Genomic DNA, 21,674 nt, shown 5'->3' on the forward strand with positions numbered 1-21,674 from the left:
ACAAAGTTATCCTCCTGGGGGTGGCTAGACATAGCAAGCCCTAATGCACAGGTGCTTCTCAAGTCTCTACGTCTTGTGTGCCATCAGCCCAATTGGAGAATCAGTTGGAAACTATCAAAGGGCATAGAGGGTGGAGTGACTACAGCCTTCTGTGCAAACCGATTACCACAACTTAAGACTTTGAGGAATTAATTTGAGAACAAGTTAAAAACAAGGCAAGATTGCATGATGGTAAAAAGATTTTGAATCGGGAAAATTTTATCTCACGACTAACAAACTTAAGATGGACATACCATTTCACAGGGTTATTGCAAAGTTAACTGACATAACACACTTAGCCTAGAGTCTGGCAAATATGAAATAATAGCTTCTATGGTTGTTGTTATTGTTTTGTTTATGCACATATACTTGCACATGAATATTTATAGCCAGTTAAGTAATTCTTTCTTTTTTAGAAAGACTTTCTATCAGACTTATAACAAAAATGCATGCTTCACTTATAGAACAAACATCCATTCCTAAAATCCTTTTTATTTTTTCATCTCTTAGGTTAAAGAAATAAACATGTATAAGAAAAGTAGCAAAACAGCCTATAATCAGAAGTTTAATCCAGAGCCCTTGAGAAGATGCTGGAAAGACTGTCTGGAGAAATCTTCCTTCCACGCTAGGAAAAAGGCTGCAGAGGAATTCAACAAAAAGAATTACTGGAAGAAGAGGGGGCTGGCCGTCGTCCCTATGAAGTTTACCATTGGAGTCCCCATAGCCTACTACAATCAGGTGAGGCTGAGAGAGACGTGCCTTCCTCAAAGGCCCTTTTCCAAAGGGCTGACTGGCTATGACAATTGTGTGCAACTGGGGATGGTCCACTGTGGAGACAGAAGACACTGGGACAGTTTCCTTTAACAATAGACAGAGTAGGCCAGGTCTGGGGACTGTGGAGATCAATGAGCTTAGGCTAGAGTTGAGGACCATGGAAGTCCCTATGAAGACTCAGGAGACTGGAAGCAATGAGTTACTAGCTGTTTGAAGGCGTGGTGGCAGGGACATGAACATCAATGCAGAGTTGGGTTTCTCCAGGGGTAGATGCAGGACCCCAGGCCACGTGCATGACATATGATGGGGATTGATGACTCTAAAGAAAAATTCTAGCAACTCGCCAAACCATCCTGTGTAACCCAGCTTCCTCCTACCTGTGTCTGGTCCCTGGAGCCACAGGCACATTCTGTAGGTTCTTCTTCCAAAACAATCAGCCCCAGAGATGGTCAACAGCAGTGAGTTTCAAGGGGCGTGGTCTTTGAAAACACTAGAATATGGTTAGGAGTCTTGTGCTGCAGTCCCGATTTTACCACAAACTAAGAACCTGGGTTTAGCCACGTCTCTCCCTCTCTTGACTTCTAGTTTCTATGTGAGGAATTTGGATTAAGTCAATGGACCCCAAACCTGACCAAGCAGGAAATCACCTTTGGGGCTGGCATTGTGGTACAGTGAGTTAAATGGCTGCCTAACACACCAGCATTCTATATGAGCCCCAGTTCGAGTCCTGGCTGCTCCACTTCCAATTCAGCTCCCTGCTAATGTACCTGGGAAAGCAGCAGATGATGGCCCAAGTACTTGAGCCCCTACCACCCATATGGGAGACCTGGATGCTATTCCAGGCTCCTGGCTTCTGCCTGGCCTAGCCCCAACTGTTGCAGCCATTTGGGCAAGTGAACCAGCCAATTGAAGATTTTCTCTCTCTCTCTCTTTCTCCCTCCCTCTCTGTCTTTCTCCCTCCCTCTCTCTCTTGCTCTGCCTCTCAAATAAACAAATCTTAAAAAAAAAAAAAAAAGGAAGAAAATCACCTGGCAGCTTTAACAAATGGGTATTTGAACTCCATCTCCAAACTGCTGCTGAATTGGATTTTCCAGAATGGGGATCCAGATCCCTCCCCATCTATGATTCTGAAAAATCAACATCTGGAAGCCATCAAAACACCACAAGTTTCTTCCAGTTCTTCCAGTGTCCAGGAGAGATTATGCCTGGAAATTTACTCATGCAGGTTCTATTTGCTTTAAAATTAATTTTCATGTCCAAGGAGGGAAGAATAATAAATGGTGCGCAGGCTGGGGCCTGGGGTAGGCAACTCCCTAGGTAAGCATGCACAAGCTGTGGTGGGCAGGAGACTGCTAGAGGGCAGATGGGCGCTTCATCTAGCCTCATCCATGTTTTTCAAGGCTGGGGTTCCTGAAAGGGGGCAGGACTGCATACCAAAGTGATTCAAGTGAGAAAAGTGTCTTTCAGTCAACAGCACCTTCCAGTCAACTCACCAGTGGTTTGCATGCTCAGCAGGAGAAATGCCATCACCCCAGATGCACCAATAATAGCTTTCTTCTCCAGGATAAGAAAAAAAAATGATGCTGGTTCAGGCATCCAGCAACCTTAGTTAAACTCATAGCCTCGGCTTCTCATCTGATACCACGATTGTCTCCACCCAGGCAGCTGCCCTCGTCCACATCTACATGGATGGCTCTGTCTTGCTGACTCACGGTGGCTGTGAACTGGGCCAAGGCCTGCACACCAAGATGATTCAGGTGAGCATATCTGTCTCCACAGCAGAAGACAGCTTTTTTGTTTTGTTGAGCAGGAGAAATAGCAGGCCACCAAATGCACAAGTCAATTGTAAGACTCTTCAGGTAAAAAAATAATAATAATAATTAAATAAATGAATAAGCAAGCAACTGACTCTTCCGGTGAGGGAAGTGAGTGCTAGGATGGAAGAAATATGGCACATTAGTCCCTACATACAAAAAAGCCAAGTCCACAGGTCTAAAACATATGATTCCAGTTTCAAAGAGAACAGACTTCTAAGCTTTCCCTCAAAGTAATAATGTGTTCACTCAAACCCTCGAATGTTTGATAGAATAAAAAACTATGCTCATAGATTCGTACTCTACTGAGAAACTTCACTCACATGACTGGCCATCATGTGTGCTAATTCACAGAAATGTGTTCCTAGTACTTTTGAAAGAGAGAGATTATTACCATAGGAAATTTACCCTTTTTTATGTATGTGAAAAGAGAATTTGTTGAATGTGACATTGGATGAAAAAATTTGTGTGGGAAACAAAGCTTTTTCCCAATGAGAAATAGAGAAAAGATACTTTTTAAAGGAAAAGATATTCGTCTTTATTTTTTAAATTTTCATTTTATTTGAAAGCCGAGAGATCCAGAGATGCAGAAGTCATATTTGCTGATTCATCCTCCCAAATGCTCATACTAGCCAGGGCTGGGCAAGGCTGAAGCTCGGAGTCAGAGATTTGATCCCGGCTTCCCACATGGGTATCAGGGACCCACGTTCTTGAGCTGTCAGCTGCTGCCTCCCGGGGAGCACATTAGCAAGAACCAGTAGTGCAAGCAGAGAAGCTGGGACTCAAACCCAGAGAGGAATAAAGTGAATGAAATAGGAAACCTTCTTCTTCTGCTTCTGCAGGTGGCCAGTCGAGAACTGAACATACCCAAGTCGAAAATCCACCTGTCGGAAACAAGCACAGTCACGGTGCCCAACGCTCTCTTCACGGCGGGGTCCATGGGCGCAGACGTCAATGGGAGAGCTGTGCAGGTGACTCTCCTCCCCTCTCTCAGTCACCCAGTGACAGCCCAGGAGGGCCCTCGTCTCAGCCCTTCTTTAATGGAAGATGAAACTGGGCCAGGAGAGGTCAAGTTCTAAGTCAGTCGGCTAAATACAGGCAGAGTCAAGGCCCCAGGTCAAGTTTTCTGAGGCTCCCTTTGATGCTCCTGCTGCTGCACTGGGCTATTTTCATTATTGTTCTGTTGCATATATAAACCTGCACCTTCAGCAGCCTCCCTTTGTCTTAGATGAGAGAATCTCTCCCTTCTCTCACTCCAGCAAACACAGAGCTTGGGCCAGTCCATAACCCCTCTAGGAATCCATTTTCTCTTCCGCATAACTGGGAATGCAAATACCCACCTCCTAGAATTGTGGGGTAGATGAGACCATGTGAACAATCACCACCTCCCCTCCCTCCCACTCTTCAGCTTCCAGCAAACTGTCAGCTGGCCTTTAGTGACCCACAGACCATCTGCACGAAATGACAGAAACCTGCATGAAAGAGAGACTCACAGCTCTTGGATGTGCCTGTGGATCATGTGACCAGCGCTTCCCTGAGTCTGCTCCTTGGGAGAGATGGCTCGGGCCATCTTTCACCGCTTTCCCAGGCACAGTAGAGAGCTGGATCAGAAGTGGAGCAGCTGGGACTCGAACAGTCACCCATATGGGATGCCGGCACTGCAGGTGGTAGCTTTACCTGCTACACCACTGCACCGGCCCCTATCACTGTCTTTTCCAGATAGCTTTGTCCTATTGGTAGCAAATACTTAGCTTCCTCTTTTGAGTAATAATTGTCCATTATGTGTTAAATTGTAATTTAATTTTAATAAGTCAATGGCATTCAGACAGCCATGTAACAATAGCAAGCTTCAGAAGGTCATAAAAGATTGACAGATGTCCACTGCAGTATCTCACCATTTCAAGGGTAAATTGATTTTCCGATTTATTTCCACAGATTATCAAACTGTGGAGTGTAAAGTGAAGCCTCGGCACATGGTGATCATGGCATGATAAGTGGGAAGAGTAGCTGATACTGGGACAGGCGTGGGAGCTCTAGAGTTAGGTTTGCCTTGTATGTAACACTCTTCTGGAAGGCATCCACTGATAATGAGGTCAGGGGGAGGGGCAGTCGATGAGTTTGGAAAATGCTGCCTAGTACATCCCACTCATGATGGCTTATGAAGTGCATTAGCATATTAAAAACTGACCTGCCGTCCAGCGTCTCAGCTCAATAGGCTAATCCTCCACCTGCGGCGCCAGCATACTGGGTTTTAGTCCTGGTCGGAGCACCGGATTCTGTCCCGGTTGCCCCTCTTCCAGGCCAGCTCTCTGCTGTGACCCGGGAGTGCAGTGGAGGATGGCCCAAGTGCTTGGGCCCTGCACCCACATTGGAGACCAGGAGAAGCACCTGGCTCCTGGCTTCAGGTCAGCACGGTGCGCCAGCCACAGTGGCCATTGGGGGGTGAACCAACGGAAAAAAAAAAAGGAAGACCTTTCTCTCTGTCTCTCTCACTGTCCACTCTGCCTGTCAAAAAAAAAAAAAAAAAAAAACTGACCAGTCCTGCAGCCAAGAAACCTATCTCACTCCGTTTGACATCTTTCCCAAGTTTATCTAATCATGAAAACATTTTAATTACTGTAATCCCTCTCCACATCCTATGGGACCAGTGCTCCAAAAAAAATGCTCTGGGAAACTGTAATTTCAGTAAGACCTGCAGATGACGTGACATTTGGCATCACCGAGACGTTAGCTGCCCGGTGAACACAGATGGTGGGAGACGAATAGTCTCAGGCATTGACAAAGAAAGGACACACACACACACACACACGAGAGAACAAAAGGTTCTGGGGATTTGGACCTTTTTCTGATCTTTTCATGATGAAGAGTCATAATAAAGGTCATAAATTTGTATGACCATTTGCCATTGTCTATATCTGGTCTGGTTGATTCAATACTGACTTACAATACTTACTTACTGAGGCCTGCCATGTGCCAGGTCCTGGTCTAAGCACTAGAGTTGTAGCAGCAAATGAAATAGGACCAAATCCAAAGAGCCTGAGCTCACGGAGCTCACATTCAGGCAGCAAACCAACAAGCAAATGAAAGGGCGGGACCCCAGCCCATGCCACAGTTGCGCCTGTACCAAATGGAAAATGAAGGTGCTAATGGTGTGGATTAGTGGGCCAAGGAGGGAAGGCAGATTTCACAGGAAAGCACTGCCGAACCTCCTCATGCCCAGCCTTGCACCTGTGGAAACACATCCATGCCCAGTCTCTGACCTCTGTGTGCCTGGGCATGGTTTCAACATTTTCCACACCAAAATGAATTTACCATTTAATTCCATTTCCCTCAAACTTTTTGAAGAGCTCTCATTAAGCCAAACTGTGAAACTGCTTGCCATTATCTTTTTTTTTTTTCGTAAGATTTATTTATTTATTTGAAAGGCAGAGTTACAGAGAGGCAGAGAGAGAGAGAGAGAGCGGTCTTCCATCCGCTGGTTCACTCCCCAGATGGCCACAATGGCTGGAGCTGTGCCCATCTGAAGCCAGGAGCCAAGAGCTTCTTCCGGGTCTCCCACACAGGTGCAAGGGCCCAAGGACTCGGGCCATCTTTCACCGCTTTCCCAGGCACAGTAGAGAGCTGGATCAGAAGTGGAGCAGCTGGGACTCGAACAGTCACCCATATGGGATGCCGGCACTGCAGGTGGTAGCTTTACCTGCTACACCACTGCACCGGCCCCTATCACTGTCTTTTCCAGATAGCTTTGTCCTATTGGTAGCAAATACTTAGCTTCCTCTTTTGAGTAATAATTGTCCATTATGTGTTAAATTGTAATTTAATTTTAATAAGTCAATGGCATTCAGACAGCCATGTAACAATAGCAAGCTTCAGAAGGTCATAAAAGATTGACAGATGTCCACTGCAGTATCTCACCATTTCAAGGGTAAATTGATTTTCCGATTTATTTCCACAGATTATCAAACTGTGGAGTGTAAAGTGAAGCCTCGGCACATGGTGATCATGGCATGATAAGTGGGAAGAGTAGCTGATACTGGGACAGGCGTGGGAGCTCTAGAGTTAGGTTTGCCTTGTATGTAACACTCTTCTGGAAGGCATCCACTGATAATGAGGTCAGTGATTGGCAGCTGAGACAGACCTGTGGGAAAAGGGACCTTCCCCATGCATGAGGAGCCAGAGACCACTTCCCAAAGAGTGGGTGACAGAAAAGAAGGAGGGACAGAAACCAAGATGGGTGTGGAGGTTGTTCTGAGGCAGAGAGAAGAAATAAGAGGGGAGATGGAAATGGGTTCATCCGGATTCATAGAGGAAGCCACTGGCACCCGCGGATCAGGTGTGACTTCAGGAGTGTGTGATTTTTACTTCTGTAATTTTAATTTTCATTTCAATGAAAATCTTATAGAAAATAAAATAAGCATATTTGGCATCATTTGTAAGTGGAGTTGCCATAAGATCTCAGCCCATATTCGGGACCAAAAATGTACTTTGAGGCAAGGTAACTAGAGGAGACCAGAGATGGACTTCATACATAAATGTTGTTTTCTTGCCCAGTGAAAAGTAGTTGCATAGCAACTTACAAAACGCAAATCAAACAAGAAAGTTGAGAGAAAAGTGATCCATCAAGTGGTGCGGGCTAGACATGCTGGACTCCAAGGACCTGGGCGCCAGCAGTCAGTACTTTTCTCCCACCACAAGCAGCAATGTAGCTTCAGAAACACATTGTCTCTTAATTAAATCCGTGCCATCATTTTGAATTTTACAGGTATATAGATGAGGGTGCACACTGTCCTTCGGTTCTGGCTTTCTGGCTCTAAGAGAGCTCTAACTCTAAGGGGACTCCCCTTAGCTCTGTGTTCACACGTATCTAAGCAACGCTACAGTAAACATCATTTTAAGTCAGCGCTGCAGGGTCCACAAGGAGACTTGTTTCCTTTGAAGCAAATCCATGCATTAGTGCAGATTTGGGAGCCCTCCCGGGGACTAGAAAGCAGGTTCAGAAGACTGGCACTCTGCGCTCGAGACAATGAAGTAGTCGACACCTTGCTACTCCCTGCACCTTTTACTTCTGATATCATTTCAAATATTTGTTTCTAGAATGCCTGCCAAATTCTAATGTCTCGTCTTGAGCCCATCATCAAGAAAAACCCTGAAGGAAAATGGGAGGACTGGGTGAGTATGGTCTTTATTATCCCAGCCGGGAAAAGGCAGCCACAGCCAGACAGGCAGAAGTCCTGGGTTCATGGCTCTTTGGCGGTGCTGGTTCAAGAAGCAAAGCATTTATTATCATTTGCTTCTACCTTTCTGAAAGGGTAGAAGAGGTATCCAGGTTCATGAAGCCTGACTTCATTTTAGAGCCTAATTTCTCACAGAGCATGGTGGCAGCATGGGATCCCCAGTAAAACCCACCCAGGGCTGTTGTCCCTGTTCTCTCACTGCTGGCTTGTGGGACAAATGACTTACCCATCACGGCCCCAAGGCCTTGGTTTTCTCACCTGTACAACAGAGCTAAGGGAAGTCTTAAGATGAAAGTATTATCTATGTTTAGTGATTATTATTCTAGTATAATCGCCATCATCATCTCCCATCCCTACCCAGCTTACTCCAGCAGGGAAGCTGACATAGTCATACGGTGAGACAGCCAACCAAATTACGTGGGGACAAAGCAGGATAAAAGGTCATATATAATAGGCCCCTTTATCCACGGGGTATACACTCCAAGACCCCCGGGGATGCCTGAAACTGCAGATCATGCTCAATCTATATATACCACTTCTCTATTCAAACACCTGTGATAAAGGTTCGTCTATGAATTCTATATAGCGAGAGATCAACAGCTAATAAATAGAAAAATCATAACAACATACTGTAATAAAGTTTGGTGAATATGCTCTCTCTCTCTCTCTCTCTCTCTCTCTCTCTCTCTTTCTCTTCTTGCACTGTATGTACCCTTCTTCCTGTTGGTTGTGGGGAACTGAAAGCTCAGGTAGGGAAACCAAGCCTAGAAGGAACCACTCTATCCGTCCCATGCGTGTCCTGTGTACATGCCAAATAACAGACATACAAAAATATGGCTGAGCCCTGTCCCTAAGTTAAAAGCCCCAAACTTGACACTGCGCCACCCCAGCCAATAGGGGGCCCCAGGCTGTCAGCCCACGGACACCCTTCAGCCACTCCCTAGCGAAGCCTACAGTGTGGATGCCGCCTTGGTCTCTCACAGATATGAACCTGGGGCTTACAGCAAACAAGAGGCAAGTCCAATGCAGAAGGGGTTGCTCAACGGTTTTCCTAAAATTCTATTTCTTTGTACCCAAACCCCTCCTTCAGGTTGCAAAAGCCTTTGCAGAATCCATCAGTCTCTCAGCTACTGGCTATTACAAGTAAGGGACGCTTTTATTGTTGGCTTCATTGACACTGGGGCAGGAGCAAGTGAAGAGGCCAGGAGCTCAGCTGTGTCCAGTGTGAACCCTCCATCACGAATCGTGGCGGGTGGGGAGGTCGTGGGGTGGAAGGCACCAGGCGGGGCAGGATGCAATGCAGAACCACCTTGGGGCAGTAGCTACAGCCCGGCCAGGGGGGACCACAGGGACCTTGCATTAGAGGGCAGGGCCAGGCCCCAGTCGCTCTCCCTGTGTCTACCAGGGTCCTCCTGCAGGCCTGACCCCAGGCCCCATCACAGGAGAAGGGGGGGCTAGTGAGTGCCTTCTGTTTTTCCTCCTGCTGCCCTGCCCAGGGGCTACCAGACAAACATGGACTGGGAGAAGGAGGAAGGAGAAGCGTATCCGTATTTTGTCTACGGAGCCTCCTGTGCCGAGGTTGAAGTCGACTGTCTGACGGGGGCTCACAAGGTCAGGAACGACATTTGTCTTCACTGTTGTTGCAGTAACATCCACCCTGCCGGTCCCTGGAAAGAACCAGGGGCGGGCGTGTAACTGTAGTCCGCGTCTATCTGAATGCCTTCTGTGATGTGTGTTCTCTTGGCACAGCTCCTGAGGACTGACATCTTCATGGATGCTGCTTTCAGCATAAACCCCGCCGTGGATATTGGGCAGGTGCGTGTTTCCAGAACCATCCTCACAGTCTCATTGGGCAGCTTTTCACTCTGAATATTCTTCCTTAGCCTCCCCCAAGCCTGACCTAGTACACACGTTCAGCAAGGTATATTATATCATACACACACACACACACACGCATGCATAGGCCCACACACACACGGATAAAACACTGAGAGAAAATTCGAGAACAGATTAACAGTGACTGTCGTTGCATGGCAGACAGAAATATACAGTTTGCTCTGCCTCATAATTTTCTGTGCTTTCTCATTTTTCTTCGGTGAGCCTTGTATTCATGAGAACATTAGGCGGATACATAAATTGCATCAGTGTTCATGTTAATATTGAATTCGAGCAGACTGCACCTTTTAGAGAAATGCAAGAGAGAAAGAAATGCTGACACACAATGTTCCTCCTCTGGCTGAATTTAATTCTGAGTTTTATTTCACAAATAAATAAGATATATCCACCCAAAGTTGCTTTAAATTTAGGATTTAATTCTTTCCCACTGTTTGGGGAGCTTCTCTTTTTCCCAGTTTTATTTCTCAAAGAGGAGGGGCCAACAGACGGCTCCCACGTGAAACCAGGTTGGCTGCTCTGCGGTCCACACCTGGCCCACTCTTGGCCCACAGGTTGCACCTGGGCAGCACTCTGGAGTGATCGGGTATCTGGGCATAAATCCACACAGCTGTGTGGCACTCTCATCTGCCAGTGCTCGCCACCATCCTGAGGCCTAGGAGATCCATTTACCCAGCTTTGCCCACAGATTTATGGGGAATAATTTTATTGGTCCCTCAGTGTTTTCCAAATGTGGTCCTCAGTCTCTGCGTCACGTGTGCCACTGGAAGTGTGAATTCCCCGGCCCACACCAGGCCCAGACTTGCTGCATCATAACTCTGCTAGGCTGGGACTTGGGGGTCTGTGCCCAATTGGATCAGAACCCTGTAGAGTTTGAGAACTACAGCAAGCCCGAGACCTGGCCTCTCCTCTCTATTTCCCCCTCCTTCCAGATCACTCTTCACTGTTTCTCCAAGGGAAATGGTAGATGTTATGATCAGGACAATTATATGTGGCTATGTGCCCCATCGGGAAGGGAAAGAACTGAAGCTCCTGGGCTTCTCCTTTAGCCATGAGCGTTGTCATATCCTAGCTTAGCACAGAGATGGGCTTACCTTATTCCAACATCTCAGGTTCTAACAGAATACAAACCGTAACCTCCCTTCAATCTTTGTAAACTCTGGCACACGCTCCCTTCAGAAGGGACCTTTGTCCTGGAGCATAATAGTTTATAAACAGAACTCAACATGGCTTTTTGGTAATTATGGTGATTTTGTTCAACCCACCCTAACACTGATCTATTCTTCTTAGCAATTTATAAAGGGAAGTAAAGAAACCCAGGTTTTCGAAAAACTACAGTGTCCTGGCTCTGTCTATTCTAGTTCACATTCCCTTAATGCTAACTTCTTTTTCACCTAATTGGACATTTGTTGAGAAACCTACATGCCAGGCCACTGTGCGAAGAACAGAGTACAAGAAGTCCAGGCTGCAGTGGGCTTTCAAGACAGAGAGAGTGTGTGCAAGAGCAGGAGAGGTGAGCGAGGAAGGCCTCCTCCAGGTGCCCCACCATGGGGAGTGGGCTCAAGGGGCAGCGAGCCTGAAGAAGGCAGTTGCTAAATCCAATGGAGACAGGAAGGGGCCCAGAGGGACCAGAACTTGAGGCAGATAGGAGTTTGCCTCGTGGACAGGTCAAGGTGGGAAGGGGTGAAGGGAAAGAAACTGCCTTCCAAAGGTTTACAAATGCAAGAGAGCCTGGTGGATCTGGAGAATTCCTGGGATCTTGCAAGCCTTGGCACTTGGAATACTTGAGGATGAGGGCAGACAAGGAGGCAGGCACCAGGTCCAGAAAGGTTGCAAAGTCTTCGGCGGTACCTGTAAGAATGCTTACTGTGATCCACTGCTCCATTTCCATTCATACAGGAACATTTATTCAACCAGTATCATAGACTTCTCACCTGTGGATGTCTTGGCTGTAGGTTGAGGGTGCATTCATCCAAGGCATGGGATTCTATACCATAGAAGAACTGAAATACTCCCCGGAAGGTGTGCTTTATTCTCGGGGTCCAGATGACTACAAAATCCCCACCGTCACTGAGATTCCTGAAGAGTTCTATATCACTTTGGTGCAGTCCCAGAACCCCATAGCCATCTACTCCTCCAAGGTAAGAACGCAAGCTCTCACTTAGGGCCTAGGGCTGCCACAACAAAATACCACAGACTGGGTGGCTTCAACAACAGACTTTGATTTTTCTCAAAGTTCTGGTAGTTGGGAGTCCAAGACCAAGGGGTTGGCAGGTTTGGTTTCCCCACAGGCCTCTCTCCTGGGCTTGCACATGGTGTTTTCCTCCCTAGCTCTTCTCATGGGTTTCTCTCTGTGTGTGTCTGTGTGCCCAAACGTCCCGTTCTTGAAAGGACGCTTCTTGGATGGGGGCCCACCCTAGTGACTTTATTTTAGCTTAAGCTTCTTTAAAAGCATTGTCTCCAAAAACAGTCACATTCTGAGTTACTGGGGTTTGGGAGTTCAACTCGTGAATTTATGCAGGACACAACTCAGTTCATTACAGCCTCCTCTTTAAAAAAAAAAAAAAAGATTTATTTATCTATTTGAAAGGCAGAGTTAGAGAGAGGCAGAGGCAGAGAAAGAGGTCTTCCACCTGCTGGTTCACTCCCCAAATGGCCGCAACAGCCAAAGCTGGACTAATCTAAAGCCAGGAATCAGGAGCTTCCTCCAGGTCTCCCATGCAGGTGCAGGGGCCCAAGGACTTGGGCCATCTTCTGCTGCTTCCCCAGGCCACAGCAGAAAGCGGGATTGGAAGTGAGCAGCCAGGACTTGAATTGATGCCCATATGGGATGCCAGCACTGCAGGCGGTGGCTTTACCTGCTACACCATAGCGCCAGCCCCACAACCTCCTCTTTCAAGAAATTATGAAACAGTTCCTTGAGTTTTCTCATTCCTATTTCAAATCCCAAAAGCAGAAAGGGGAAGGAAAAGTCAGTCTGTGACAGAGTGGTGCCCAGTGCCTCCAAAAGCCAAAGTAGGGTTTTTACCTCTTGGGAGAGAGCCTGGAAAAAGCCTAAAGCAAAGCAGAAGCTCAAGAAGGAACTGGCTGACTTGGTTCACTGGGCTAAGGGCACCATCAGATAAACGCGTGCTGTGGGTGGATTCTATCAGCCACAAGCTCTCTTTTCTGCTGCTGCCTCCCACCTGCCCTGCAGTCAATGCTGCCTTTCTCACATCCTTCCAAATCACAACGGACTTTCACTCACCCTTGGCTCTGATACCGAAGGCATTGGCCCCATGCTTCCTGGCACGTTTGGCCTTTAACTGGCCCACACAGATCCACAGCCAGCAGAGGTTCTCAAACACAAGCATGCAAAAAAATAAAAAAACACAACTTCCCCAGCTTAAATTCTACCCTGAGCCCACACCTGGCCAGACAGATGGCCACATTAACTTCGAGTTTTCCCGGGATTCCTTCTCTTCCCTAGGAGCAGGTCAAGGCTGGGCGGAAGGCGAGACTTCCTGTGCAAATGTCTCTATTTCCTCGTCTACCTGGAGTTTGACCATGGCCTCTCTAAAGGCAGTCTGACACAGGGCATGACCCTGATGCTTTGCCCCCAGTAGGGGACCAGACTTTCCCCATCGTCCCCTGCCAAGCTTCCTCCCCCATGGCAAGCCAGGGATTTTGACAGCCGGAGCCTAGGAAAATCCTGATCGGCTTTGGGTCCTTGTCCCACTCCTCCAACAAGACCCTAGACACACACAACACAGGCCAGACTTTCTTAAAGGAAGAAAGAAGCAAAAACCGCACAAAAAAGCATTGGCGAATCCTTCAAAATGCATTGTCGCCGTACAGGTAATTCAAAAGCATCCAACATAGGCCAGGAAGGTGAGCACACGAGAACGAGGGAGTCACTCCACTGCCTTCTAAGCTCACCTACCAAGATTGTGGCTGTTTTGGTTTGGTTTTGAGTTATACACAAATGATCCGGGCTGGAGCCAGAATATCCTAAAGACCACCAAGGGCTGTGGTCTTCAAGACGTCTCCGGGTGGGAAACAGGAGTTTGTAGCTGCCCCAGTGTCCAGCATCCTGATGTCCTGGGGCATCTTCATGAGCCGGCCACAGAGGATCCACACGAGAATTGCCACAGGAGGTGTTCCATTCTGATGATTCAGACACAGCCTAGTATGGCGTGATAAAGCTGGTGTGTTGCATGTGACTTGTATGTGTGTACACACATTAGTCCTACAGGAACCAAGGCATTTCTGACAGCCTTTTGTGCTTCCCTTAGGGATTGGGTGAGGCCGGAATGTTCTTGGGATCTGCCGTGTTTTTCGCCATATATGACGCGGTAGCCACTGCCCGCAGAGAAAGAGGGCTGACCAAGACCTTCACCCTGAGCAGCCCAGCCACTCCTGAACTGATCCGAATGACCTGTGTGGATCAGTTTACTGACATGGTAAGGGAGGCCCCTGTTGTAACCGCCTCGTATGTGGACTTGCAGGTTCTTGGTATGGATTGGCTAATCATGACAAAATGACAGGTCAATGATTTTCAAGGGAAATTCTCAATTTTGCCTCCACCTACCACTTCCCATATGCTTTAAAGTAATCATCAAGTGAGTAAACCTCTTCAAATGATGGTCAGTTTCAGATTCACCAAAAAAAAGTACATTCTGATGAGTGAGCCAGTGCTTTGGCATATGGACACGGTAGATTGCTTCTTTAAAGATCTCATCAACACAGAGAGTTGTTGTGGTATTTGGTTGCCTCAGTAGCCAAATTACACTAACTAGATTTGATCTAATCAGTTACACAGGAACTATTTGTTAGGCACACTAATAAAAATAATTTAAATGAAAGTTTCAGGTCACCAGTCACACCTTGATGTGCCTTGTAATAACACACTAGTATAATAAATTTCCATTTTTCAGCTGCTAAAATTATATCTGGAATGATCATCAGAAAGTATTTATCTGTGGAGCCTTGAATGAGCCTGATATTAAATTGCACCTTATGCTTGAAGGTGTGGGACATCTGAGTAAGAGGTATCTTATATGAAACCTAGCAAGTTTATAAGGATAAGGTTGTGACTCAAGGATGGAAACAAATATGAAAATTGTACTTGTAATTTTGATGAGAATAAAACAGACATTGTCTTGTTCTTTTTTAAAAAACGTAATTTGCCTTCTGAATTATGTTTTTCATATTACAAAATTTTATTAACAGCTCTCTCCCTTCCTTTGCTCTTTTTTAGATTCCCAGAGATGACCCTTCAACGTTCACACCTTGGTCCATCCATGTGTCTTAATCTTCTGTTATCTAAAAAAAATGAAAGTATACGTGATCAACCTGAAAGTTTCAAAATAGAGGTTGACTCCCAATTGTCAGGAGCAATTTTAGCATTTTAAAATTATTCTCTATGGTTTAGGTTGCTGCATGATGATGTTTTTTAAGAGGCAAATTTTACCAAAATTTGTTATGAAGCTTAGAATTGAAAACCCTAATTTTAGTTTACATTGTCCTAAAAATCTACATCATCATGATTTTACAATATGATAGAATTTTTATCAATCTGGAACCACTCAAGAGAGACAACTGGTGCTTTGTCCTTCAGAAATCTGCTCAAGATATGGTAAAACCATCCGATTCACAGCTCTCAGTAATGGATTCTCCCTATGTCAGTGGTGTGCTGGTTATAATGAGCCCACCTGGAAAGAGTCCTTGACTTAACGGGTGTTTGCCAATTCCCTTGGTATAAGCACTCCCTCCTTGGCCAATTCCAAGCCACCAACATGCGGCTCACAGTCCAGCACTCTCGAAAGGGTGAGAGCTGCCTCCAGCACTCAGGCCCCTGCAGTTTCAGGGCCCTGCCACTGCCACGTGACCCATTTGGAAGAGGCCTCAGAGGATATACATCCTCTGGGGTGAGGCTGATACCCAGAACATTCATGTGCTGGGAGCTTGGCCCCTAGAGGGCAGTGCTGAGGTCGGAGGTGACTGGCTGTGACTGCCCTTGTGAAGGGATTAATGCTGGTCCCCAGGAACGTATTAGTTCCCACGAGAGTGAGTTGTTACAAAAGAACCTGCCTCTCTCCTACATTCCCACTATGTGCTGCCACCACCCTGCTGTGACACAGTAGGGGTCTGATCATCTGATCCGGCTTCCAGGACCGCGAGTGAAAATAAATCTCTTTTCTTTATCCAGTACCCAGCCTCAAGTATTTTGTTATAGTGACACAAAAAGGACTAAGGCACCGTCCCGTGCCTCCAGTTGGTCCTCCTCTGCCCTGAGCTTCGTACACAAACCATCTTCCTCACCCAGAGGGTGGCAGGGAGGGAAACCAGCAATCTCCAGTCTCTCCTGAGCCCCTGGTCTTGGCTTAGAGTCTAAACGGCAAAATCAGCACCACCTGGGCACCAAAGGGGCATAGGGTCCTTCTGTGGTTATTTTGTAGCAATTGTTTGTTCGATTTTCCTACAGAAATGCCAGAGAAGATGTTCAGTCCCTGGCAAAGTTTGGAAACACAAATAAACTCAATTGCTTGTCAGATATCTGTGCACTAAATCTTCAAGCCCTGCATTTTTTTAAAGGCCTGCATGTACTAATTTATTGCTGTAATTTTGTGGAGAGAGTGTAAGTGTGGAGCAATTGTTTATGTGTGCATGGGAAGAAAGCTGGTGATAGAAAGGAAAAGCTTCTTGCACCTGCACAAACAGAAGTGTAGGTGATGCGCTGAGACATTGCCGCTGAGCTGGGAATCAGAGAGATGGCCGAGACTGACCCCAAGACTGTGCAGGATCTCACCTTGGTGGTAGAGATGCTTCCGCAACAAATGCAAGATAAATTTCAGGAGCTGGCACTGTGGCGTAGCAGGTTAAGCCGCCGCCTGCAGTGCCAGCATCCCATATGGGTGCCGGTTTGAGATCCGGTTGCTCCACTTCTGATTCAGCTCTCTGCTATGGCCTGGGAAAGCAGTGGAGGATGGCCTAAGTCCTTGGGCCCTTGCACCCACATGGGAGACCCGGAAGAAGCTCCTGGCTCCTGGCTTTGGATGGGCACGGGACTGGCACAGCTCCAGCTGTTGCAGCCAGCTGGGGAGAGGATGGAAGACCCCTCTCTCTCTCTCTCTCTCTCTTTCTGCCTCTCCTTCTCTCTCTCTGTAACTCTGACTTTCAAATAAATAAATAAATAAATCTTAATAAATAAATATATAAAAAGATAAATTTCGGACTGGGTCCGATCAGATCATCAGGAGAATTGATGATGAGTAGCCGTACCAGTAAACCATCGCAGACCTCATGACTCAGGCTGGAGTGGAAGAGATGCAAGGTGAAAACATGACACTGCCACACAAAAGGTTGCAAATGATTTATGCTGAAATCTGTGATGCTGGATTTTACAAGCCAAGAGAAGACCAAATGGATTTTTGCAGCTAACGACCACATGTAGGCAAGGTTTTAAATTATAAAGTGGGCATTTTTTTTTAAGATTTATTTATTTATTTGAAAGGCAGAGTTACAGAGAGGCAGAGAGAGAGAGAGAGAGAGAGAGAGAGAGAGAGAAGTCTTCCATTTACTGGTTCACTCCCCAGATGACCAAAACAGCTGGAGCTGCACCAATCTGAAACCAGGAACCAGGAGCTTCTTCCAGGTCTCCCATGCAGGTGCAGGGGTCCAATGACTTGGGCCATCTTCTACAGCCTTCCCAGGCCATAGCAGAGAGCTGGATCAGAAGTGAAGCAGCCAGGACTCAAACCAGCACCCATAATGGATGCCGGCATTGCAGGTGGTGGTTTTACCCGCTGTGCCACAGCGCCATTCCCTAAAGTGTGCATTCTTACCACATACTGTATTAGTTAGGTATGGAGTGCCTCCTCCGCTGCCAGCCTCACAGTTGTTTGAATATGGCATTTTTACCTCTTGGAGTTTGGGTCATTGTGCTCTTATTTATTAAACATTAAAGCTTTCATGGTTCCAGAAAAAAAAAAAGGTAAAGCTTTTTTTCCACAGAAAAGGCTCACCAAAGTCAATGTCCTTTTTCCCAAGAAAAGTGTGTGTATGTGTGTGGGTGTGGGTGTGTTCAAATCCAGCCAATAATCCAGATTGCCTGGAATGTAACCAACAAGAACTCACTGGGCCACACAGAGCTATAAGAGTAGGGTCACTGACTTATTTTTCTAGCAATAAAATAGGAAGTCACATTTAGCACAAAGTGTTCATAGACTGTGGGGCAAAGCCTCATATAACACAGACTCCTTTCTTACAAAATCAGACTGATAATTCCTGCAGTTTTTAATTAACTTGAAGAGCATGGATAAGAGAAGAAATAATACATTTCAAAGGATAGCAGGGTTCAAAATAGGATTAATATTCTAATGCCTTTAAAAATTAAATTCACAATGTACAGTGCCTATTGTATTATACACTTCATCCAGGTTACTAATTTAGATAAATATCTATCATTGTCTAATTTTTAAATGTTATTGCAGAGATAGTTAAGTTACAAGCCCAAGCTGCAATACTTTTAGCAAGCGGAGTCGGTAAATAAGAACCATTACAACGCAAAATGTACATCCTCACTAATGAATCAGAGCCTGTGACTGGTAGAAACTTCCCATGGCTGCTGCTACATTGTGAGTTCAGTGAAAGATTGTCAGAACAGAAATCATTTACTATTCTGGCTGTGCTTCCCCTTTCAACTTAAAAGTACCTGTGGTCCATGGCTGTCCTACTTCTCCTGAGCCAAAAGTTTACAATGGAACAGTTTTTTTACCACCTGACAAAAGCTGGAGAGCACACAGTAGCAGGCATGGACCTGCTTTCTGTTTAGTGTCTTGAACCTGCAAACACATGCGCTCAGGTTTTGGAGATGGTCAAAAAGAGGGCTGGCCATGAGTGTTTCTCCGGTGTGGAAAGCCAAGACACTCTGGGAAAAAAAAAAAAAGAGACCTAAATGAAAGATCTCTGTGAGTGTGATCCCAGCGGAAAGAAGGGCCATAAAAGAAGGAGGTACCTTTCTCTGAAGGGAGGAGAGAACTTCCACTTTGATTATGGCCTTGTCTAAACAAGGTCGGAGTTTGTGAACTCAAGAGGCTTCCATAGCCTTGGCAGCTCATACAAGAGCCTCGGGTGATTACTGACGTCATAAATAAGAGTGTCAATTGTTAAATCAACAATGGGAGTCACTGTACACTTACTTCACATGGAGGATCTCTGTCCTTAATGTGTTGTACTATGTGAATTAACGGTAAAACTAGTAATCAAACAGTACTTTATACTTTGTGTGTCTGTGTGGGTGCACACTGTTGAAATCTTTACTTAGTATATACTAAGTTGATCTTCTGTATATAAAGAGAATTGAAAATGAATCTCGATGAAGAATGGGATGGGAGAGGGAGTGGGAGAAGGGATGGTTGCAGGTGGGAGGGAGGTTGAGGGGGGGAAAAGCCGCTATAATCTAAAAGTTGTACTTTCAAAATTTATATTTATTAAATAAAAGTTTAAAAAAAAAAGAGGGCTGAGGCAAGAGAGCTTGGACATCCATGCTGCTTCTTTTTTTTTTTAAGATTTATTTATTTATTTGAAAGTCAGAGTTACACAGAGAGAAAAGAGGTCTTTCATCTGATGATTCACTCCCCAATTGGCCACAATGGTTGGAACTTCGCCGATCTGAAGCCAGGAGCCAGGAGCTTCTTCTGGGTCTCCCATGCAGGTGCACGAGCTCAAGGACTTGGGCCATCTTCTACTGCTTTCCCAGGCCACAGCAGAGAGCTGGATTGGAAGTAGAGCTGCCGGGTCTCAAACCAGCACCCATATGGGATGCCAGTGTTTCAGGCCAGGGCGTTAACCGCTGTGCCACAGCACCAGCCCCCCACGCTGCTTCTTGTAAAGACATCTTTAAATCCTTGGCACCTGATACTTTCAGTGACTTAAACTGGCCATGTTCTTAATGCTGTCAGAATACTTGGTGTTGGGGATTTCGTTCTCCAGAAGCTGAGACAGAGTCTGGGAGCAGGAGGTTTCTTAGGAATTAGCACCCTGAACAGGAAGGTTGAAGGGGTAGAACTGGGCGGAGGGGGAAGCTGAACTGCCGTGCAGCCCCTCAAAGCACCAAGCACCCAGCAAGGAGCCCTGAAGCAAGCACTACACCCCTCCCCCCAGAGCTGCCCTGCCTGGGCTGAAATGGACCCAACATCACTCATTGAAGATCATGCATGATCTTACAAGATCACACCTGATCACAGATGGGGCTGCCCATGACCTTGAAGAAGCAAGCTCCTTGCCCCGAGACAGCCTCTGAAGGAGCTGGCAGCTGGAGGCAGGCACTGACCCCACTCCCAAGCTGGGCCCAAGTCCTTCCTCCAGGGGGATGTTGGTGGCTCACTGCCTTGTCCATCACACAGATCGGTCAGTTATTCTTTCTGATTTGTGAGTTTATTGATATGAAAATCTTACCTAGGCATCAGTAGCAAATCATATTTCATCATAAATTGAATGAGTTGCCTTTATAAAAAAGGAATCATTTCCTCAAATAAACACACAATTCGCATATATTTGGTAACACGTTCATATTTTACATTCATATTTGACCCAGAAATTCCACATTATAAGTTGACTATATGTTTTTCTTACTCAGATGCGTTTGATAAAATTCACTTATCAACACACTGTGGAAGGCAGGTGCTGTTATTCATTACAAATAAAGCCTCAGTGGCCAGCACCACGGCTCACTAGGCTAATCCTCCACCTGCAGCACCGGCACACCAGGTTCTAGTCCCGGTCGGGGCGCTGGATTCTATCCCGGTTGCTCCTCTTCCAGGCCAGCTCTCTGCTGTGGCCTGGGAGGGCAGTGGAGGATGGCCCAAGTGCTTGGGCCCTGCACCCCATGGGAGACCGGAAGGAAGCACCTGGCTCCTGGCTTCGGATCAGCACGGTGCACCAGCCGCAACTCACTGGCCGTAGTGGCCACTTGGGGGGGATGAACCAACAGAAAAAGGAAGACTTTTCTCTCTCTCTCTCTCTCTCTCTCTCTCACTGACTAACTCTGCCTGTCAAAAATAAATAAATAAATAAATAAATAAAGCCTCAGAGAAAAGTCTCTTCCCTGAGGTTCATGTCTGGAAATTGACACCAGCCCCCCGAAACTGACTTGCTACCCAGAAATGATCACGTGGAAATGTTCAGGGTGACTTCCTGCAGCGCTCTAGTGCTCTGAGCCCCGGGTTGACAGAGATGGGCCTGTGAGCAGCACTGTAAGACGTGAATGTATCCTAACAAGTCGTGGGACTGAGTGAGTCTCTAAGCATCAATTACAGTGTCAAGAGCTACTTGCTGGCTAATGCTTTCCCACCATTACACCAAAGAATTTTTACCTTCATAAGGTCAACCATTTAATGCACATGCTAGAACACACCATAAGACACTCACTCTGCTATTGGTTAAATCCATGTCCACGCTGGGGTCTGTTTTGAGTCCTCCACTCATTTCTTTGATCCCGTTGCCTTTCCTTATACCAACACCACATTAATGTGAGTATCATGGCAAGTTCTTCTCTGCTATTCTTATTTTTCATATTCTCCTTAGCTATTTGGTTTCATACCCAATCATTCTATCCAATTTTGCTTAAAAATTTAAGTCAAACTCTAATTACAACTATATTAAGTTTATGGATTAATTTTGAAAGGACTGACTTTTTATATTAACAATTCATTTAAGAAAAATATATGTCTGTGTAGATTTTATTTTGTGAGTAGATACTATATCTCTGGGGGTGTTCATTTTATTCTGAAGTATTCTATATTGTGGAGCTATTATGAATGGAATTTTTCCACTTACATTTTTCATGCATGCCTTTTAAATTATTTTTTAATTGTTGGCTTTTGTAAATCATGTTATTTCATCAATTTCTTGTTCTCTTTGATAAGGCATAATCTTA

The 21,674-nt window shown here is 45.9% G+C and overlaps 1 protein-coding gene across 1 annotated transcript in view; it reads left to right on the top strand.

Moving 5' to 3' along the window:
- The window catches only part of LOC133767125 (aldehyde oxidase 4-like), a 55,372-nt gene extending 40,314 nt beyond the window's left edge, over positions 1–15,058 (top strand). Inside the window, exons 26-35 of the mRNA XM_062201347.1 lie at positions 550–777; positions 2,475–2,570; positions 3,470–3,598; positions 7,722–7,796; positions 8,952–9,004; positions 9,358–9,472; positions 9,611–9,676; positions 11,710–11,895; positions 14,029–14,196; positions 14,994–15,058. Of these exons, the coding sequence (XP_062057331.1) occupies positions 550–777; positions 2,475–2,570; positions 3,470–3,598; positions 7,722–7,796; positions 8,952–9,004; positions 9,358–9,472; positions 9,611–9,676; positions 11,710–11,895; positions 14,029–14,196; positions 14,994–15,047 (1,170 nt within the window). The 3' untranslated portion in view covers positions 15,048–15,058. The remainder of the gene's footprint in view (positions 1–549; positions 778–2,474; positions 2,571–3,469; positions 3,599–7,721; positions 7,797–8,951; positions 9,005–9,357; positions 9,473–9,610; positions 9,677–11,709; positions 11,896–14,028; positions 14,197–14,993) is intronic.
- Positions 15,059–21,674: the final 6,616 nt, after the last annotated feature.

Source organism: Lepus europaeus, chromosome 1, assembly GCF_033115175.1.
Source record: "Lepus europaeus isolate LE1 chromosome 1, mLepTim1.pri, whole genome shotgun sequence".
Classification (NCBI taxonomy): Eukaryota; Metazoa; Chordata; class Mammalia; order Lagomorpha; family Leporidae; genus Lepus; species Lepus europaeus.